Source organism: Lasioglossum baleicum, chromosome 18 (genome assembly GCF_051020765.1).
Source record: "Lasioglossum baleicum chromosome 18, iyLasBale1, whole genome shotgun sequence".
Classification (NCBI taxonomy): Eukaryota; Metazoa; Arthropoda; class Insecta; order Hymenoptera; family Halictidae; genus Lasioglossum; species Lasioglossum baleicum.
Window position 1 is genome coordinate 4,600,430 of NC_134946.1, and position 24,089 is coordinate 4,624,518.

Sequence of the window (24,089 nt, forward strand, 5' to 3'; positions counted from 1 at the left end):
CTTCATTCAAAAAGCCTTCGGAAACTGGATTGCGTGAGCCCATTATGCCGCTTAACTTTGTTACGTATATGTACATGAAATACATAGTTGTTACTCAACTTTTTAGCAGTTGATACACGAATTCAATCATGAAACATATTTATTTAACCCTTTGCACTCGGGGCTATTTTAACTGGAAAATTAAACATTTCTTCCGATCTAAAATATTTCTATTCCCTATGATTTTTTTTTAAATTGTATGGATATGAAATTGGTATAATACTTCATACAATATCTAAATGTTTAGTAATTGATTAGATACCGATATATTTAATAATCTAAACAATATTTTGAATAATGGTACAGCAATTTTTAGTGATGTCTCACAGGGGACAACCGAGTGTAAAGGGTTCAATTAATATGGATGTTTACGTTCACAATATTCTTCAACATTCTGTAGATCATTTCGAATGAGTTAACGATTTTGGTGTATCATTAATATTTTTTTCAGAACTAGAATCACCCGATTGAGGCTTGTCTTCCACTCGACCCTTCCCCTTCTACAACGCTGTTTCCCCACACTTCTGCCACGGTCACGTGACGCGTTCGGTCTCTGTCGTAAATGCGTCAACACTGTCATATGACTAGACTGCGGATGTTTATGCAATTTTCAATGTTTGTAGAGCAATTTTAAGAAAGTCGTACCGAATGAAATCCTAATTTCATTGGTAATAGTATTTGTAGATCCAAAACAAATGGAAATCGTACTAAATTCTGTCGAATTGCAGCATTTTCTGAAAATTTTTGTAAGCCATAAATCAGAGTTTTATAGAATTACAATTGAATTACTCCAGGAATTATAATTACGATGTAATTGAATTACATTGTATGTATTGTATGTATACATATGTATGTATGTATTGTAATTTATAATTCAGATCTTCATTCAATTAAATTATAATCTAATTCGTAATTGCAATTGTGGAGTACAATTATAAAATACTTTGTAATTAAATTACAATGTAATTCGTAATTGCAATTGTGGAGTACAATTATAAAATACTTTGTAATTAAATTACAATGTAATTCGTAATTGCAATTGGAGTACAATTATAAAATAGCGTTACGTATTATAGAAACTACGCCGTATAGACAGCAAACAAGTATATGAAAGAAAAACATAAAAATATATCGCACTTCTTCAAAGTTCTGGGTTATAATTTGGAGAGCTGTATTTTAATTATATTGTATTTCAATTACACATCTGATTAAAATACTTAGTAATTTAATTAATTGAAAGGTTTGAATTATGTAATTCAGTTACGACGTAGTTGAATTACTATATAATTGAAATACAATGTACTTCGATTGTGTAATTGAATTACAACGTAATTGAATTAGCACAACTGTGCCATAAATGTGTCTACATATGACTATAACGTTTATACTATATGTATAATTCCACTTTATACATGCTATGTGTTATATACTTCTCTTTCTTTTTGTATAATGTCATAATAATGTATGCTATATAAACCAAACTAGGTTTACGGCATCAATAAATAAATAATTAATTAATCCGGTACTAGCAGAGAGAGGGTACTTTTTCCCCTCGATTCGAGTCAATTCTCCTGATCTGGTGGAAGTAAATTGTTATTTTGATGAATAGCTTCTCGAAACAGTTTCCAATGGAGAGAGGAAGGTATTCGACAATTGGTTCGAATTTTTCAAAGTTCTCGAAACCGAGAGAGACCTTCAGAAGAGCAACTGCAAGCCACTCACGTACTCCATGGGAAAATTTACGTCGTTTCAGTGGCAGCTGAATCCTCTTTCGCGGAATAATGGCGGTGAAATATATTCTCTCATGATTCTCTGTGAAAATATTCATAGTAAATAAGAAATTCTGCAGCTCCCGGAAGAAATTACACAAAGAACGCGTCGACGATTATTAAATTACCTCGACGTGCATCGCCTTCCCGGAGAGCAGATTATCGTATAAAAATGAAACGGTTGAAAGTTCCAAATGGTATAGATGTTTGTCAAATGTCACCAACGCTCGGAATACTTAAACGAACTATTACGTTTGCCAGGTCTTCTCGGTTTCGTTCCGCCAATTTTTCTCTTTATCGAACTGTACTTCACGGAAATATGGATTGCAATATAGATTCTTATAATGTTTATTATTAAGTTTCGAGCACAGTCGTCGTAAAGGGGAATACTCAATTTTAAAATTTGTAATAGTTCCAGTTACAGCGGAGGCCGCACTTTAGGTAGACATGCTTTCAAAAAATGTAATACAAATACAAAATGAATAAAACTGTATTATCATACTATGATTCAATATAATTAACTCTCGAGTCTTAATTAATGAGATATTTGTTTCACTTAGTTTTCGTGAATCTTTATTTATGATCGACGTTGCACATGATGAACTCTTTGTAAATTTCATTTTCGAGAAAAATGTTTCACAAACATATGTATTTCCAAAAGCACTTACTACTCGTTGTGCAAAATGTCTTAAGTTGGAATATCTGTCGGATGTAAAAATTAATTTTTTATGTGGACGCACAAAAATTTGTTTCATTGTTGCGCTGTAACTCAATTATATCGAAGATATCAAATATAGAACTGGAGTTCGTAGTCGCACTTGCGCATTTATAACAATGACACTTCATTTATTTACTATTTTTCGTATACATAAAACGAGAAACAAAAGTATCAATAGAAATATAAAATCGCCCGGCGGCGGGCCGCGTGTTGTCCAGGCCTGATTTAAAATATCTAGTGTCTCCTGTCATTTTATCCAAGTCCTGCAGCACGCTTTTTAATAGTATGCATTTATTAATCGACTGTGCAGACGCGTAGACACAATGTCGAGGGGTCGAAAGGTCGTGGTCACGTGGCCGCGGCGCGCCGGGACGCCCTTGTTCGTTGCATGTTACCTTTTATCTCGCCTATGGACTAGCGGATATATTTCTTTCGGGGTCCTTACCCTCGCGCCATTACCTCCATTAAGTCGACCACAGTGTTGTTGCCACTTTCCGGAAAGTGGCGAGCATCGATCAAGCTGTGCATACGCGGCCAAGAGGGTCCATTTTCTTCTTCGCACGGGCCCGGCTCGGTCTGGCGCGGCGTGAGACGTTTCTTGAGTATCGATTCGATGCAGCTGTTGGATCTCATTCTCTCTCGAGAGAGATAGAGAGAGAGAGAGAACGGAAACTCCCTCTACAAAAAGAAAAGGTTTCTTTATCGTACCTTCGTAGCGGATTCTGAATTTTTTCTTTTCCCCCGGCTCTGCGACTAATCTAATCGACAAAGGGAACGGTAATGTTCCTCTTGTGTTTTTCCTTTTTTGGACGACGCACAGTGCGTCGGCCAAGAGGGCAAAAATCAAAAAATTCAATACTTTTAAAATGTATATCTGTTTACATGAATCTATTTTAAAAATACCATTTATTCATGAACATTCGCCAGAAAAAAAAATCTGTACATCGATTGAAACAGAACATGTTCCTTCCGTCATAATCCGACACGTCCATTTTTGTTGTGTTATAACCTCAAGTACACTCATAAAGGGAAAACATTATACAACGTAATGTAAAGCGAAAAATTGAATAATTTGCGATGGATCATTTAGTTCAAGGTGTGTACCAGTTATTTTGGCTCCCTAGCGGTTTTTACAATTATTATTTATCGTATTTTATTGATTCAAAGTGATCCGTTTGTTGAAACGCGAAATCGAAAATTCTTATAACTTTAACTAAGCTTTTCTCAAAAAAGCTAAAACATGTCTTGTGATTTTTGCTAGAAAATATTCGTAGGAGTATTCTCCACCGAATTCTATAAAAATTTTCTGCTCCGGCTTGCTCCCCTAATTTAAAAAAATATTTATTTAGGAAGATACCCAGAAACCACGTACACACAGATTTTCGAGAAATGGTTATTATTATCATTATTATTTATAATAAAATCGTACGAAAATAAACACGTTACTAAACAGTCGATTTTGACTTTTGACTATTGTTTCACTTGTAGTTATACGTATAATCCATATCACTATAGACGGTACGCCAACTTTGGATGCTTATATCTTGACAACGGTTCATACAAAAATAATGTTTTTGTAGTGTTTTGAAAATGTCTTAACCTCACCTATTAGAATACATGATCAAAAATGTACATTACCGTATGAAATTTTAAAAGTGACCTTCATAGAGCTTCTCAAGGTTACAACAATACCAAACAAATACAATCATATACTCCTCCTCATACCCTATAACTTTCATTTCAAACATTTTTTTATATGACTTATAGTTTTTAAGACATGGAATTTTGTCCAAAAAACGGGCATTCCGACGCACTGTGCGACGTCGCGGGGAAGATAATGTTCCTCCCATGACAATACTTCGTGCTGCACAAATTTTTTAGAATAAAAAAATCGGTTTTTCCATCGAAGAAGTAACGTTTCAGTGAAAAATGTCGAATCTAATCAAGTTTATTTGTTAAGTACAAGCTGATCGTGCATGAATCACTGGGATAGTATAGCAATACTTCGAGATTCTGTAGTTTGAAGTTCTCATCGAGATACCATGAAGTGCCGTAGTCTGAAGTGATATAATCAAATTTCGAACAAGCTCAGGACGCTGTTAAACTTTCGCGTAAGTATCACAACGTACAGTTTACGAACGCTGCCAATTAAACTCGTAATTATAACGCCGAGAAGTTTTCTGAAAGGGTTTCTCAGAAATATATAAGTTACTTACGAATTATTAAACATCTCGCTCTCGAATTTTCGCGACACTGTTAACCCTTGGCACTTGAATGGCGACTCTGAGGTGCCACTAAAAGTTGTTGTATGATTATTCAAAATATTGTTCACGTTAAATATGTTTTTTAATATTTAAAATTGTTTATGTTATTATATATTAATAATTACTAATCATCTAGAGGTATTGTATGGGGTATTCACCAATTTCATATCCATCAAATTTAACAAATCATAGAGAATGGAAATATTATTATGGAAATATTCTTGATTGGAAGAAATGTTTCATTTTCGAGTTAAAATATCTCCGAGTACAAAGGGTTGACACGTAACGTTTACAGCATAATAGTTTCATACGATTTTTTGCTGAAGGGGTACGAATTGAGCAACCTTACCCTATAAGACATATAGGGAAGAAATTTATTTAGACGCATTTGATGTTCAGGTGGATACATTCTTGTCGGACAGAAGGCTTATTTATTTGAAAGGCTATGTTCCACATCCTTGTTTCACGAACGTTTTAACCTTTCAGTAAGTGTGAACGAAAGATCTCGTGACGCGATGACGTTCACAGATTCGGGGTAAAAATCAGTATTCGAGACATCGCCGTTACTATCGCTGTCACTATCGCCGATAACTCGATTTTTCAATCGACGAGGCTTCATTGCTGCACGCACTGAATTCCACGTGAAAGCTGCAGATGCAAATCCAACGCAGACACGAGAAATTTCTTCAGGACATTGAAATTGATTTATGGGTTATAAACAAATAGAGATTTATAAACAGAACATTTTACAGAAGACTGTGACGTACAGTCTGACGTCCATCGAGCGTATTTTGTCGATGACTGCGGATGTTCATACACGTAAAATATGCAAACAGCATATGCAAATATGCACATAAAATGTACAAATATGCACAAAACATATGCAAGTATGCACGACAAATATAATCTGAACCAATACAAAAATATTTATACGGAAACACGATAATTTGCGTTACAATAAGTTACTAGTAATTTTTCCATGTTTGTAGCAGTTGTTGCCGTTTGTCAGTTAATATTGACTTACATGCTGAAAAAGTACGTTCTACATCACATGATGTAATCGGTGCATATTTATATTTGCTCCAATAGCATTGCGGTACATTAGTTGACACATTTTTATCGCTTAATATCCTGACAAGTTTGATATTTCGCATAGACCGGGATTCTCTTTTACCACTGCATCTATTTTAACACGAATTTGATCACCACATTTACAGCTCTTAAATGTTCAATACAGTCCATGAATATTTTCATTGAATTTGTTAAGGGTATACCGACAGTTTCCGGTCTTTTTATTGTGGCTGGAAGTGTTTGTAATGTACTTTCATAAACGTCAAATTTTGTGCAACTTGTGTCTGTTGCAACACATTCTGAGCTGTTGCAATTGCAACTATTAGATGGTTGCGTAAGTTCGTGACTGATTTGGAAATATAATTCAATGGTTCAACTTGAAAGAATACAACTTTATTAATCAATTATATAGTCACCATTCTTTTCTAATCGTATAGAAAATTTAACCATTTTTTAATTTTAATTTAACCAATCTTGAACAAAATCTTTAACCAATCTTTAAAATGTAACCGTTGAATTTTATTCTCAAATCGGGCACGGATTTATGCAATCGTCTAATATATCATCTTCATCGAAATCTTCAACTACCTATTTACACAAATAAAATAAAGATTGCGAATGAATGATTTTACTGTTTTCGGATGTTAAGAAAAAAGAAAAATCGAATCTCTGTAATTTTATCCAAATTTTCGGCATAAAATATTGGAGTCAAACAAATCGCGCAGCAAAATACATGTAGTGAAATTATATAAAAGAAATATGTAATATACATATACATATATATGTGCATATACATACATATAGTAGAAAACATATGCAATATGCAAAATAATATTTGCATATCGAAATATGTATTTACACAAACATCCGCAGTCTATTGATGACAGACTGTCCACAAATTGACATCTACCGACCGTGTATTGTTGATGACAGACTGTCTACAATTTTGACATCTACCGACCGTGTATTGTTGTTGACAGACTGTCTACAATTTGACATCTACCGACCGCGTATTGTCGATTTTTCAAGTTTCGAAACCCGGACAACGTTCCAGTACGATTACCTCGGGTGATTCGGATAAAACCTGATCGATCATTCTGTGATCCGTACTCGCATCGCCACGTTTAAAGTACAGGGTGCGCCATTTGTAGGTACCATATGTTAAATGCTTATAAAATAGTGAAAACGTAATTAAATCGAGTTCGGTTTGCGATATTTATTTACTTTGGTTTATACCAATACAAAAAATTCATTTTTTAAATACAACGTCGGGCAAGTAATCACCTTTATGAACGACGCAAAGAAATGCTCGTTTTTGGGCATTTCCCATAACTTTTTGCAACGTTTCGGGCATTATTTCCGTTATTTCCTTACGGATTGCATCTTTCAGCTCCTGGAGGGGCCGCGGCGCGCCAACATAAACTTTTGACTTTAAATATCCCCACAGAAAAAAGTCTGGAGCAGTCTGGAGGCGTCAAATCCGGCGAACGTGGAGGCCAATTGTAATCGCCATTTTTCGAGATTAAGCGATTCGGGAACAATCTTCTGAGGAGAGTCATTGTGCTGGTGTTAAGTTATTCATGGTGAATAATGGTATGAAATGAGCTGTCAAATACGCTAGAATATTCTCCGAAATGTTTACGAATAGCAATTGTTTTAGCGTTTAACATATGGTACCTACAGACGGCGCACCCTGTAGTAGTTCGAACAGAGAGCACGGGCAGATCTCTACCAGAGCTTGTTTCGTTCCACGGCTGTCTTTTAAATCGGGAAACTCGTTTGCGTGAGCCCGCCATGACACTTGTTGACATTCCTATCGCTCTTCAGACAGTAAGTCGTGCGGAAGTCTTTGAGAGAGCGCCCACCATTTATTTACGTGACCACGTCTCGTTGATTAACCTCCGGAGTAATTAGCGACGGATGGGATTAGTGCCGCATTTCCAGTAGAGCTTTCCAAGTTTACAGTTTTCTCACTTTTTAGTAGATGCTTGATTGAAAAGGTAGAACTTGTAAACGATAACAATTAATAACTCAATCGATAAGACAATCAGAAATAACAAATTTCACGTATTTAACAAAAAATATATTAAGCACTTGCTTAATATTAATCTGTTTTAATTTGTTGTGCCCCCAGAGTTGGGCAAAAATTTTATTTAAATAAAAATTACGAATAAAATGGGTTTAAAACCCACTTGGGAAAAACCCACTTATTCGAAATTTTTATTTAAACAAAATTTTTGCCCAACTCTATGGTTGTGCACAATAAACATGTGACAATACCAGAAAAGAATAATGGCCTCGAGCTTCGAAACCAGACGAGATGCATCTCCGCACTATTTTTTAAAACAAAATTATCGCAGTTCAAATATCGAGAATTTCTTCAGAACTGAAAATTCAGAAATACTTTTCGGATCCACTGTACACGTATTCGCTAATAGTACCGCAATTAAAAGGACTGAATTGTGTTCCTTTTTGAAACGTTGATGCTGGCATTGAGCGAATCCAGAGGTATAAAATTGAGCTAGTCCGCGGATTTTTGTTCCACGGCATTTCTTTGTGCATTGTGCGCGTGTTGAGTTACGCTTCGCAGCACAGCAGACACGTCACAGAAAAGAGTATCGTTGCCTTCGATATCGATTCGAGTGGAAAGGATCGCGAGGATAAAACGATGAACCCGATAACACAGATCGGATTAAAGGGAGACCGTCGCGGCGAAGGGCTCGGTTGAATCGTTCGGTTGCTGCCCTATGATTCTCTCGCCGGAAGGGTGAGAGACAGATCAGGGGAAGGTTCATAAAAAAGCGGAACGAGAGAGAGAAAGAGATTGATGGAGAAAGAGTGAAGACGCGGGACGCAATTACCGTTTGTTATTATCGAGCGCAATTAATAAAGTACAGATAGTTAATAAGGATAGGGATTCGCCGGATATTATCTCAGGCTCGTTAATTCTGCATTCTCTTGTAAAGTGAATATTACAGTCGAGCTCGAGGAATATTCATACGAGCTCAGAAAATGGCTAATTAAACCACTCCGGTCGCAAAAGACTTAACGAACGCTTGTTAAGATTGCACTGTTCTTTTTCTACTTCTGGAAATCGCATTTCATTAAATCCTCGGATTACTTTCTGTTAGCTGTTTGAATCAAGAAAATCATATTAAACGCTTTGTAAAATCATTAGCTTACCAAAGTGTCGATGTGATTGTTTAACGATAAGAGGAGTATGGTTCTACACTAACTACGCTTCTATTTCACGTTATTTTATGAAATTAATAAAATTATTCAGTTTTCTAACGATTTTTATATCCAAAGAAATAAATTTGTTGAATAATGCGCGCCAGGAATTCAACTTCGTAATCCCGATAATGGTTAATTAAAAATTGTACGACCCGCCATTTTAACGGGTTCTGTAGTTCTGATGTTAAAGATGAAGTTTAAAAAGTTAATTATTTACCCTTTCCTCACGAGGAAAATTAAACTGAGAAAATGAAGGGCGGATGGGGATTCAATATAAAAAGTGCAATTTGAAAATTTCAACGAGAAAAATGAATTTTTCATCGCTAGTCCGAAGAAGTATGTACATCTATGCAAAACTGATGACTTTGATATGCAAATGATGACGTTAGGAAAGGCCATCCATATTTTTATTTATTTTTCGAATGATTAATGCTATCTAGTGGAAGCTGCTCTTGAATTGCAGGAATGACATAATAAGTCATCGTTTCTAAACTGCAGATGATTCTTTTTTTTCTGATGATTTAGATTTTCGTGGAACTGAAATAAATGGATGGAGGATATTTTCGTTATCGTATGAAATATATTTTTCCTGGCTCCATCGACTTTTTCTCCTGTCATTGAATTTTTTATTTCACAGTATGCTTTCACACTGCGCAATACCTTATCGAAGCTTAACTGCAGTATCGTAAGCAGCTTACTACTGTTCCATTATTCGTGTATTTATTCCAATATTTATTCGTGTCTGTGCTCACACTGGATTAAGCTGTAAATGTTTTCTAACGCGTATATCAAGAAAATTGTTTGATGAAATAGAACTAGAAGTTCAGAAAGTAAAATTATCAATCAATAACGCATATTTAGATAATTTAACACTAAACCTACCGAGGTCAAGAAGCGATTAAAATATTTCAGTATTCATTCTTTTTTCAAAGATTGTATATTACATATTTAGAGTTAACGGACATTCACTCGTATTATTGTTGTATTATTGTATTATTGTATTCACTTGTCTTATTATTGTATTCTTATTGTGTTATTACTTTATTCTATATTATTGCATTCACTTATATTATTCCTGTAAAGCGCGAAATAAACCGAGAAGGGTTTAAAATGCTTACAAATAAAAAAAAAATATATTTCAGCTGATAAAAATGACAAGGCTCTATTTATTTACATCTCGCACAATTTTTAATACAACATGTGTGCTTGGACGAAAAAATTTATCGAATCAATTTCCATGTATGCAACTTCATAATTTCAATAATTATAAAATGAAAAATATGAAACTGGTCATTTGATCGTTTAGCGTTAATGGAATTTGCATTTTCTTTTAATTTGAGGAAATTAAGAATTAAATTAAATCATTAAATGTCTAAATCAAAATATCTGCTAAGCTAATCATTTCTCGACATGGATTAATACTTTTTCGTAGAGAATATAATAAAGAAGTATTCGAGGTGATCAAGCTAGGTGCCGCATCCTGTATAACAGTCTTGTGACTTGTTAGTATATTTTTCGTTTCCAATCATCCTATCATTATATTCGGTCACTGTAGCGCATCAAAATGGCGACTCGCAACAAGTGAACGCGCGAATCTCTCGAGGATAGAGGCGAACGGGTAGTAAACGGTGTCCAATTTACACAGGAATCATTCTATTTCCACGAGGCAGTAATTGGTTAACAGAAGTTCGTGGTATAGTATTTCATCGAGTTGTCTTGCATACGTGCCGCTGCTCCTCGCGATTATTTGCATGCTTTAAGGGATGGAGCGTAATATCGCGAGCCGAGGAAGCAACAGGGTGACAGCTTTAATCTTATCCCTCCACCGCACGTCAATGGAAACCTTCAGCTGTGTCACAAAATTTTTCAAACGAAACGCAACCGTCGAAACTTTCATATCCTCCTCGGTTACTGTTAGTCGAAATGGAACCATCCGATACAAAAGGTAAGGTTGCTCAAGTCGTACCAGTGCTTAAGTCGTACCACTTGATCCTAAGTTTTATACGGTTTTTTCTTAAGGGGTACGACTTGAGCAACACCTTTCCCTACGTCAATACTTGTCTGAAACTGCACTCTGTATGCACGAATTTATGAGAAGTATAGAAATGCCTTGATCTAAGAAAATAGGGGCTTTAGGAACTCAGAAAATTGCCTGTCCCCTCCACTGCGGGAAGAAGGTAGAGTGGGGACACACAAGTTTTAATCTGACGGCTAGAACCACAGGATCCAAGGAACAGCACGAACCCGAGTCTTTTCTTAGATCAAAGCTCCACTGTATGTGCGGAGCTGTTTTAACTATTTTATTTTATCCGATTAATCCGAAGCGTTTCGTGAAAATTCGACGATGCTCCCAAGCGAGATTATGTGTACCGTCCGCGAAACTCGGTCGAGAACTGCATTTTCGATGAACCGATATCGAGCACGACGATTTTCGCGGAACGGAAACGATAAGGAATGAAAGATAGTTTTTCTCGGTCCGTCGTCGCGTCGCTTCGAGGCAAATCTTGTCGGAGTGAAAAACGAGATGAAAAACGATATACGGTCGTGAAGAGATATGCATCATCGTCTTCCTGAAGTTAACAACTCGACACGGCAACGCCGGTCACTGGTTTTATGATCGCGGTAACCTTAGATATATGCAAGCGACGATGAAAATCGTTATCATAAATTTCCATGGTAAGATGTTCTCGGTTTATTCAAATTTCTAGCATGTTTCGCGGAGAGCCACACATCGAAAAACAATTTCTAGGGTGACCCGGACCAACCTATTTGTTGTTCGTAGACTGTGCGCACATTTTATTTAAATATCTCGTGTTCTAACAATTTTGTTGACGGAAATCACGGTGGTTTCGTGTAGGATGCTGCGTACATTTGCAAGGAGCATCAAATTCCATTTTTAACATATGAGAATAAATTATTTTTCGAATATCTTATATATTTGAGAAATTATTGTAGTATAAATTATAACGTTCATACTGTGAGAGGTAGTTTGTGTAATAAATTATGCGATTTTCCCAAACAAATCTGGACGGAAATAAATAACAAAAAGTCAGCACTATCATACAACAAATATGCAACTTCTCTTTTTGGTGGCAACTGAAGATATTCTAAGACGGAAGAAACTCAAAGTTTCTTGGCAACTGACCTTCTTCCGACGTGAACAAAATTAAGGAAGCAGAAGGCACGAATGTTGCAACTGCAGCGAGTTTTAAAGCAAGTCGATATGATATAGGAAACTTTGCGAAAACTAGATAAGTTTTGTGTGAATCTATATTTATCAGAGCATAAATTAAGCAGGCAGGAGATCCCCTGAGAGAATACATTGTGCAGCGTGTGTGTTAAGTATTTTTATTAAAATGATCCATACAGAATATATATTTTTGTAATAGATCGGAATTGTAGAAAAAATACTAAAAGTTGCATTTCACAACTTTTTTCTGTGGGCCTATATTGAAAATTTAAAAAATACGTTTTGTAGATCTGTGTCAATTAAACGTATTCTGAAAATTTCGTCAAAATCGGTCGACGTTGCAATGAGCTACGAACGTTTAAAGATGGTGAAAATTGCAATTATTCTTGTACTTTTTATGTACTTTTTAAATTTTCGATATAGGCCCACATCAAAAAGTTGAAAATGCAACTTTTAATATTTTTTCTACAATTCCGAACGATTGCAATTTTTGAAAAAATGTCTTTTCAGTAAACTAATTGCTCTTGCTTTCCAAAAGAGTTCAAATCACATGGTCTAATATTAAAAATGTTATCGTCTTTTTAAGAGTGTCCCAATATTTTTGTGACCGACTGTACGATTCTATGGATTTTAAGCAAAAACAGATTTTCACCATTTTTAACCGCTTGTAGCTCGTGTGTATGTTAATCGATTTCGATGAAATTTTCAGCACGTGTATAACTGACATAGACCTACAAAACATATATTTTCAATTTTCATTAAGTGCCCAAATAAAAAGTTTTAAAAAGTCCCTTTTTCATTTTTGCATGTAACTTTGTAAATTATAATTTTCGTAAAATCTTTTTTGCATATCATTTCGTAAACCAATGTTTCCAATTATAATTGATACAAAATCATGTCGTTTGGTACAATTATAAAAAAGTTGTTCTGTTTTAAAGTGCGTTCAAATACTGTCGTGGCTCACTGTAGATGCAAGTCAAGTCAAAGATCGAACTAATTACGTCGCGTCAGTTCAATCGAGACGTATCCGAAGAATACTTTCTATGACGCGAATCACCGTTCGCCAAGAAGCTGTATCATTTTTAAGTCACATTTCATTTGTATCTCGTCGCTTCGAACCTTCGTTCCCCTTTGAACTTTGTCGATACGTTTTCTCTGGAAGTGCCTCCGCTTCACCAGCTCCAGACGCAGATGCTGAGAAACGTCAAAGAAGGTCGCGAAAGTAGGTAGAGAGCACGAGCAAGTAAGGAGAAAATGGCGGGCCCGCGAGTCTCTAGTAAGCGTTTCCCACATTGAAATTTCAATTTTGTGTGGAACTCTTTGTTTCTTCTACGCAAAGAATAAATTAAATAAACTACGAATGGGTGAGGGCATGTCAGATTCATTCTCGTACCTGAGCCGTCAACAAAATCTGCGGCGTACGCCCGCGGAAAAAGTCGGCGAAAAATTGCATTCCTCGCACGAAGTTATTTTCCTTGGAAAACCGCCCATTCTTTTAAGATTACTCGTTCTTCAATCTTTTTGATAAGATTTCGACGTCTTTAACCCCTTCCACTACAATATCGTGTCTGACTCGTGATGAAGATTCCGAACAGAGTCTAATAAATATGTACATATGCTAATAATTTATAATATAAAAATATTATATAAGATAAAGCGACTGCGACTCTCCGCGTTTCTTTCTTTCCCATACGCTGTCCTTCCTTGCGCCCGAAACGTTCATCGTCAATTAATCGACTATTCGCGTCGCATTAATAGTGGTTCACACCGATATATCTGAACCGAGATCAGTTACTACAGGGAATATCTTTTTTGCGTCCATCGTGTAGCACGTTTTTGCTTGAATTTACTGTAGTTCTAATCACTGAAACCGTCAAATAAATCGTAGAGCAAGGGGTTAAGAAAAATTATCGAATAATGCCATTGTTTTGTCCAGGATGTTGAAATACTTTCTTTCTTCATAGTAACACTTCCGAGCTGACAATCGACGGCGAATGTCCCCGACGGTTTTCGAAATTATTTCCCTCGAGCGCGGAGAATATTCGAGGAAGGAATTACGACGCAACGATCGTCTCGTTTCAGTGCTCGGGTGTAACGAGGGACCAATGTCAAACGGTACACGTGGAAATCCAGTCTAAAAGGGAGAATCGTCAGATTTCCCTGCGATCTACCATGGCCGTTTATTAATACCGTATCCGTCGGAATATGCGGCTCCACCGCTTTATAGAAATTAGTGCAACGGGCCGTGTTTAACAAGGTGAACATGCCGCGCGGCCGGGGTACCGTATCGAGGACTCAGCCTGTTTAACGAGGACACGTTTCTTTTCATTTTTCGCCGTTCCCCAGATCCAGTTGATGCGGTCCGACTTACTCCTTGCCCATCCCCTCCACCAGTTTTTCTTCGGAACTTTTCCATGTTTCTATACTTCGTCCAATTGATCGTTAGACGTCGATTCTAACGACCCCCTCGAGTGTCAATTCTGTCATTCATGTCGCGTCGATCTTGATTATCCAAATGTCCACACCAATTATGTTACGTTCCAATTTTCTTCTCCAATCATAAAATCTTTCTATTTGTTCAAACTTATCTAGCGGTGTGATTATTTTCCTCAGAATATTAGACTCCCTCGAGTGTCAATTATGTCATTCATGTCGCGTCGATCTTGATTATCCAAATGTCCACACCAATTATGTTACGTTCCAATTTTCTTCTTCAATCATAAAATCTTTCTATTTTTTCAAACTTATCTAGCGGTGTGATTATTTTCCTCAGAATATTAGACTCCCTCGAGTGTCAATTATGTCATTCATGTCGCGTCGATCTTGATTATGCAAATGTCCACACCAATTATGTTACGTTCCAATTTTCTTCTTCAATCATAAAATCTTTCTATTTTTTCAAACTTATCTAGCGGTGTGATTATTTTCCTCAGAATATTAGACTCCCTCGAGTGTCAATTATTTCATTCATGTCACGTCGACCTTGATTATCCAAATCTGTATACCAATTATTTTATGTTCCATTTTGCTTCTTCAAACTTAAAACCTTTCGATTTTTTCAAACTTATCTAGCGCTGTTATTATTTTTCTCGGAATATTATTTGATTCATGTCACGCGTCGACCTTGATTATCCAAATCTGTATACCAATTATTTTATGTTCCATTTTGCTTCTTTTCAAACCTAAAATCTGTCGATTTTTTCAAACTTATCTAGCGCTGTTATTATTTTTCTCGGAATATTATTTGATTCATGTCACGCGTCGACCTTGATTATCCAAATCTGTATACCAATTATTTTATGTTCCATTTTGCTTCTTTTCAAACCTAAAATCTGTCGATTTTTTCAAACTTATCTAGCGCTGTTATTATTTTTCTCGGAATATTATTTGATTCATGTCACGCGTCGACCTTGATTATGCAAATCTGTATACCAATTATTTTATGTTCCATTTTGCTTCTTTTCAAACCTAAAATCTGTCGATTTTTTCAAACTTATCTAGCGCTGTTATTATTTTTCTCGGAATATTATTTGATTCATGTCACGCGTCGACCTTGATTATGCAAATCTGTATACCAATTATTTTATGTTCCATTTTGCTTCTTTTCAAACCTAAAATCTGTCGATTTTTTCAAACTTATCTAGCGCTGTTATTATTTTTCTCGGAATATTATTTGATTCATGTCACGCGTCGACCTTGATTATCCAAATCTGTATACCAATTATTTTATGTTCCATTTTGCTTCTTTTCAAACCTAAAATCTGTCGATTTTTTCAAATTTATCTAGCTCTGTTATTTTTTCTTGCAGAATATCTTATATTTGTCCTCGATTGTCCATCACTTCTGCAGCTTGCTCTCGCCTCGTGCAGCAGGGGTCAGATCGATTCAGTAACGTGAGAAATCGTCAGGCGTTCCCATTCGTCCCCCCCCATTTCGTTGGTTACGCATTTCTGTCTTACTGTCAAAACGTAACAGAACACCATTATACCGCGGATTTTCTCTAACAATACCGACGGGTTTCCTCCGTTCGCCTACAGACAAGCCAAGTTCGTTTGACACGTTTTCCGCAGAGTATAATCTTTATAACGAGTTGGAGGAAATTCGAGCTTTAAGGCGTATTTCAAGAATGCAAATACAGTTGCATCGCTTTTCTTAAATGGTATCTTGCAACTTCTATATACCACGTAACTTCCCTTTTGAAGATAGTACAAATTTCCCTTGAAAAAACATTAAATAATATTATTTTAGTCAAGCATTCGCCAGTACATCAAAAATGACTTTAGTTTCCAAGAAGATTGTAATCTGAAACACGTGTAATAATGGTGGTTAAATTCTCAGCTATTTCTAGTTGGGTGGAATATAAAATGGTAAAAATGATAAAATGTATTGTTGCTTTCAACACTAAACTTACCGAGCCTTAAAAGTAACTGGCACCCTAACTGGTTCCCTTCTAAAAATGACAAGATTGATTTTATTTAGATTTTGTACAGCTCCATTTATAATATACAATCATTTCTTGCAAAGTTATACTTATTATATCAATCATCGTAAAATAAAAAATCTGGAACCGGTCATTTTCCAGTGTTAATATAATATAACAAAGTGGTTAAGGGATGAAATCAATTTTTATGTTATTCCTGTTTCCCGCAATCAACGCAAAACATTTTTATTTTGAATGAAGATGCGCAGTCTAATTATTACCAATATACAAGAAATTTCAATTTTAAATTTTCCTTTGTCCGCCATTCTTAAAACTATGTCGGAAACCGAAGCTGAACGGCGTGGTTCTACGTACTGACCTTGACGACTTATTTCAAGGTCATCGAGATCAAGGAGTAATCGCGACAATATACAATTAACGGACTATTATTTTTGTCAGATGACCTATATAATATAATTTACCAATATTTCATTCTTCCAATTGTTAAGCGTATTTCGCCGGCGCGACGTCCTCGGCCCGTTTCTCCGGTTCGATGCGCATTATTTAGACTGATTCCCCCGCGGGAGTGGAATTAACCCACTTTGTAAATTCCACGGCCGCAATTCTTCACGGTCGCTCTGAGAATTTTGTCTCTGGAGGTAGAAGGTTCCCAACGAGATAAACGGCGTACCGATAACAAAAGACCTCTAACGGGCTTACATTCACATCCCAGTCGTTCTACCGGCTCCCAAAGGCTCCTCCAGCGGCCTGTAAAATATTTAAGCTTCTTCGCATAGTCGCTCGTGAAACCTGACACGTAGTTGCTCTCTTCCTTCTTCGGCCACGATTTCTACACATTTCATGGGCTTTCAGTGGCAAAGAACGTGGGCTGTGGGTCCGCAGCCGCGCTCGTATCTTTGATGTGAATCCATTAGCTGGATTCGCATTAATTGAAGTAACGAAGGAAACCCATATTTAGTACGTCCTCCGACTACGGATCTCGTCTCATTCCCCAGGACTTCTCCTCATCTTTGCAGTCAGATGTTCAAAATTCTAGCAACCGTTCAATATTAATTCAGCAACGACACTGATTGCGGGAGGGTTGGTCGAGCAGAGTTGCCGCCATTAACTTAAGTACAGATCATTTGTTAGTTACTAATTATTAATTACAGCTTTTGTTATAAAGTCTTCGTAATTTTTCTGTTAATTCCAAGAATTCAAGGACGTTCATGTTGTAAATCTCAATAACCAAATCTAGATAAAAATTGCAAGGGGTTCCCAACATTTTTCTAAATGGAACGTAGTATTGATTTTTTGTTATTATTTAGACTGCGGAAGTTTATGTAAATACATGTTTCGATGTGCAAATATTATTTTGCATATTGCATATGTTTATTATACCATGTGCATATGAACAGATATATTACATATTTCTTTTATATACATATAATAATTTCAGTATATTTTGCTGCATTTTTTGTTCGACTCCAATATGTTATGGAGAAATGGATAAAATTAAAGAGGTTCGACTTTTCGTTTTTCTTTTAATTACTTTCTTAAACCAGAACTAATAAGTTGATGTTCTGAAATTTTTAAAATATGTCTACTGCTTTATAAATTGTACAGGGTGTATAAAAAGTACATGTCACGACCACCATAGCGTGATTCTACACGTCATGATCGGTGAAGATCTGTTAAAAAAACTTCCCGCAAAATTGTCCTTGACCTTGAGTCTCAAGGTCAAATGTTTTATTATTGCATTGTATTCTACGCATCGTGGGGATGAAAAGCTTTCCCAAAAAGTTTCGCCTGAAATTGATGCACAAGTTATGTGGAGATTTCAAATTGAAATGCTACACTGAGAAAAAAAAGTAGTTACTTCAATAACACGCGTGTTATTGTACTATTTTTATTTCGACGAATATCAATGTATTCTTTTCGATAGTATGAAATTTAGAAGCAAATCGTATTTGAATTGTCTATCATGAAATGATTGAAAATATTATTCGATTCAATACCGTACATTATTATTCGTAATATTTCTCTTCTTCCTTCAATCAGATATGTTGTTAAAAAAATTTGAGAAATGTATTGATTTATACTGGAATTGGTTTGAGGCCATATCTTATTTTTTTGAAAACATTGATGGTCAAGCTATCCGCTTATATGATTGGCGGAAATGAGTTTTGCTATTGAAATTCAATAGTATTAAATATTAAAATAAGTTCATATGATATTGGCACTATTCAATAGTACATCTTATTGAATCAACATATATTTTTTTTGTTTCGACAGGATTTTTTCTCAGTGTAGTTGTTGACATAGAAACAGTCGTGGCGAGAATGAAAACGCACCGCTACAGTGTTAAAGACCACATGAATACATTTCGAGTGACCTTCATTATCGTGATTTTGATTGCTTTGCTTTGATTCGGGTCTCGGAATTATTTACTCGCGACGGCCGATTTTCGAAGGTTACGCCCCTCGATCCAGCCGCGCCTTGCTTTGGTTGATATCACATTCGTGTAGGGATACGCACATTCTAGTTATTAAAATTAATTCTGTGTTCAAGCGAGAAGTGAAAACTATCCGCCGTCGATTAAATTAATTCGGATTTAGGCGCGCTATCTATTTCACTGCGAGTGTAGACGAAGCGAAATTTTTACATCCGACCCGAGGCTTCCCGACGAAATCATCGGAACTGAGAACCACGTATAAAACGTCGTCCCGTCGAATTCTTTATTTGATAGATCAAGGAGCCCGCGTGACAGTTGCCAGCCCCGTGGGGAACAGTTTTATTTTTGCGCGTCGACCAGGTTCGAAGCTAATGTTCCTCTGGGGGGTTTGAACGTTACTGTCGGTTCTTTTAGATTCAAATTAGATTGAACGCGGCTCGAGGAGACGGCGCACGACCGTAGGATCCTCCAACCGCGTCAAAGACACACCCGCTTACCCTGCTTTCATCTGCATATTTTTCATTTTGCAATTTTCCTTGCTCGCGCCTCCCTCGCCGTGGCGCTACTTCGCGCCGCTCACTATATTCAGCCTGTCCCACCTGTCCTTTCGCTCACCGAAGCACAAGCCGGCGAGATTATTGCGCCCAATGTTTTCTCTCGCGGCCAAGTCGGGGGAAATCACTCCACAATTTCGGGACAGGAACCGTAAACGTAGAACGAGAGTGAAGCGCGTTAGGGGACCACGTCGTCGCTGGAAATGTGCGCGCCCCGGTGGGGAATGAAAATTTCAATAATCTCAATTTCTATGATCTCTCTGAAGTTTCGATTTCTGAGGAGTTGGTAGTATTTTCGCATACAAGGTTATCGCAGTAAATTGGATCAGGGTTTCTCTCAGAATAAGTACTGCGAAAAAATCGAATAGGAAGGACTTATAGGAACATAAGAAATTTTTAAGAAACAACGGCGACCCTCGGTTTTTTAACACTAAACGGGCCTATTCACGATCAAGCATGTTACGCAACGATTATTGTGCAGCACGAGGTTACGCAAATGCAAATTGTATTCACGTTCACACACAAATTGAGCAATCGTTCAGTTTTTCACTCCGTAGTGATGAGTAGGGATGGGATCAAGTACCTCGCAAACAAGTTCAAACTTTGATCGATTGAATTATGAATTATGCCAGACAGTTTGAAACCTTTTACAAGTACTTTGGTAAACGGAAATAATTATTTGAATCTTGGTCGAACAGATTCGAAACTTTTATGACTATCGTACCAATTCATCATGTATAACTATAATTTCATAATCTATCGGAAATATTATTCTTAAATAGTTACGAATTTAGTAAAGAAAGTGCTTAAAACCTACTATACAGTTCTGATTTCCAAGATTCGAGTTCTACTTGTGAAAGATTCGATTCCTTTCAACATAGAAGTACTTATAAGTATCTTTTCGAAGCTTGTAAGTACTCATTCCGAGGTTCGATATCAGTTTGTATAAAATCAATACTTCTCAAATATAATCATTGAAACATCATTGCTTTTAAGTAGTAATTGAAACCTATGAAATGAAACTCGGTTGTTGAAATTGACTCGGATTCGTGAGTACACATTGAACTTGATCCCATCCCTAGTGATAAGACACGTCTGACAATATTTGTGCAACACTGCCATTCACAACACAGTCGAAACGCAACCCGTTTGTTGTGCACAAAATATCAGGAAATTCTGATTTTACACAACAGGTTGCGCAATTAGTCGATCACTATCATTCACGATCAATCATGCTGCGCAATAGTCATTGTTGCGCAAAATGCTTGATCGTGTATAGGCCCCTTAATCCTACTGAGCTTTAAATTAAAAGTAACTGGCACATGTTCCCGTATAAAAATGACAAGATAGATTTTATTTAGACTTCGTGCCGCCCCTGTTGTAATACGTGCTCTACTAAAGATATCTATACAATCGTTCCTTATGAAATCATTTTTATTATTTCAATAATTGTGAAATAAAAAATCTGGAACCGGTCATTCTGACCGATGGTGGTGGGTTTAGTGTTAAATGGGAACGCTATATTTTTAATGTCGTATGAAGGCGTGGGTCGAGACGAATTCACTACTCGTATGCAACACAATCGCTTCCAAGGTCATACAAGGTCAGACATAAAAGAAATATGGGAAAACGCTGGTTTTCCGAAAACAACGATATTTTTAATCAAATCAAGCAAAACGTCGCGAATCAATACTGCGCGAACCAATACGTTTGCGTCGAGAAAATTCAATACGGTCTGTTTTCGATGAAAATTTTCGGCCGAATAGCAGACTGAACGAGAATTTCCGAAATGCAGTCGAACATGTCGGAGCTTGTTAAGCCGTTCTCATTTGTAGAGTGCCATCTATTAATTACAAACGAGCGAGAAGGAAAGAAAAAACAAGAAACACCGCAGCTGATCGATATTGCTGCAACGTCGGAAATCTCGACGTAGAAAAAGAAAGAGACGCGGGTGAGGTATAATTAGAAGCGCGGACAGTGATGTACACATTGGAAGATAATTATTTTCGGACGGCGTTAATTTGTTCGTAAGAACTTTCGCTTGGTTATGCTGATTTTTCGACCTCTTTCCCAACGTTTACAGTTATTTAACAACTAACTGTAACCTTTTAACTCGTTACTCGTGTTTACTATCATCTGTCGAAAATTTTTTGTTTTTTTTTAACTCGACAAATAATTCTTTGACTTTACTACGTCATAAACTTGTCGTTCAATTACAATTTTTCTGAACACGGCATGATGTTGCAGGAAAGTTCGCAGTTTAATATTCAGCCTAATTTTAAGGCTTCCTTTGAGCATTTCCACGGGTCTAAAAAGGAATGGGAATTATGAAGGTAGAACAGGAAATAGACTAAGGATTGCAACAATTCTGCTTGCGCAACTCGAATGGCTTTGGTTCTAATTATATCATAGATCAGGTTCGTTCTGCACGCCGCGCCGGGACAGTAACGAACCGCCTGATTCGCAAATCCTGTTCCACTGAAAGTGTCCGAGCAACGGTATACTCATTCTACTCGCCCGAGCTAAGAATCAAACAATTTCTAGATCTTATCGCAACTTTACACTTCTTGCGAAGTGATTGTTACTTGGCAATCTTGCAACTCAACAATTGATTTTATAAGAAACATTCAATGTAACTGTGTATATTCTCTTTTAAATTAATGCGGTAATTTTTCTTGAACAATTCTGTCGTTACACGTCTATTCTTGCTCGAAAATAGATTTCGTGGTAGTAGAGGATTAATATAACTTCATGTCCTTGTTTTAAACTTCGTAAATACGAAATTGAGTTCATAGTTTTCAATGGCTTGTTCTACATATACAATTGAATATTGTTAGAACAAAGAATCGCTCGGTTTTCGCGACGTAAAATGCGAAGTTTCGTACAGTCGAAATTGATACACATTGAAGGCAGAATCTTTAATTTTTATAAATACTGTTCTTTACTTTACCGGACTCAAAATTCGTGTCGTAGGAGAAATGTACTAATTCTGAGTCCGGTAAAGTAAAGTTTACCCATACTTTTCACTGTAATAAGTGTAAATTGGCTTTTCAGGGTTCAAGAAACGGATGGTTCCTTTTTCGAAAGTTTCACCACGTTATCTTGGAAACAACAGAATCGAAGGCTCGTGGTCCTACAAGAATTAGAAGCTAGATCGAAGGAACCTCCACCGCCGTCCAGCGACAGCAGTTTGACTTCTGTTCATTATGGTTTCACCAATAAAGAGGTAGGTGTTTTTCAATTTCATCTTCAGTGACGAATGGTCTCCAAGCATGAACAATCTCTTAACGGGGAGAGGATAGACACAGTTTAAAAAATCGAATGGAAAGTGCGGAGCGCGCAAAGTATGAAAAGAGTAATTCTAGTTCGTGTTTAGACCGCGCCGCTGCATTCACGCTTCGGTAATTCTGAAAGTTCGCTGCGCGGAACACAAAAAGTGCAAGTTTCCGGGTTTTACTGACTCGCACAGCACGCTGCACGCTTGCCCTACTAAATGCAAAACTTTGTTGCTAGTGAGCATCAATTAAAGTAGAACATACGCGTTAAGCGCGATTGAATGTAATCGTACCTGTACTGTTACCAATTGACTTTTTATCTTCACAGTTAGCTGCTAAACATAGCAATCTACTGTATGTACACACCGGAACATTGAAATCAGATTATTTCAGACGAGCATGATCGATATAACAATTCTCTCTAGTAACTATATCTTCACAGTTAATATTTAATTTAATTTTTTTGCCTCGGCAGTGGACTGCGGATCTTTGTTAATAATTTCAATGTGCCGAAAATATTGTAAGAACATTTTGACAATTTTATATATTTCTCGAGTTGAATAGAGTTCCATAGTACCTGCTGTAAGTAGTTCATAATGTCCTCGAACTGTCAACAACTACATTAACTTCCATTCACTAAGTAAATTGCGCGTACGGGAAAAATAATGTTAGAAATCATATTCGGTGGATCATTTTCGTTAAATGTGAGTACAGAGTAGACGTCGTTTGACGACAGTAGTTTAGAATTACCTTTGCGCTGGCTGACAAATTTGATTTGGACCGCGTGTACACCCTTGCAAGCATTTTTGCCTCAATTTCAAATTTTTGCCTCCGCAGGCAAGGCGCTTCTGCGTTCATTATGTCCGCCGTGAGAACGTTCATTAGTATCAGCGTTAAATTTCTCGCGAGCATATTACTCGGCTCATGCAACACCGCATTTTGTCATTCACCGGGTCGCATACGTTATGCCATCGTAGATTGCATGCGGTCTGGTAGTTGCGTTTCACTTGAAATATTATGTGTGCGGGTCAGTGGGATTGGTGCTACGTTTCAATCGAAATGAATGACAGCTGCCCTAATGATTCTGTCCGTTTGCCGTT

General features: G+C 36.7%; 1 protein-coding gene across 4 annotated transcripts in view; it reads left to right on the plus strand.

Annotated features, from left to right (window-relative positions):
• The window catches only part of Unc-13-4a (BAI1 associated protein 3), a 132,603-nt gene that overhangs the window by 73,914 nt on the left and 34,600 nt on the right, over positions 1–24,089 (plus strand). For all 4 annotated transcript variants that reach the window (XM_076443287.1, XM_076443284.1, XM_076443286.1 and 1 more), the window contains exon 4: positions 22,769–22,940. In XM_076443287.1, coding sequence (XP_076299402.1) covers positions 22,769–22,940 — 172 coding nt within the window. The remainder of the gene's footprint in view (positions 1–22,768; positions 22,941–24,089) is intronic.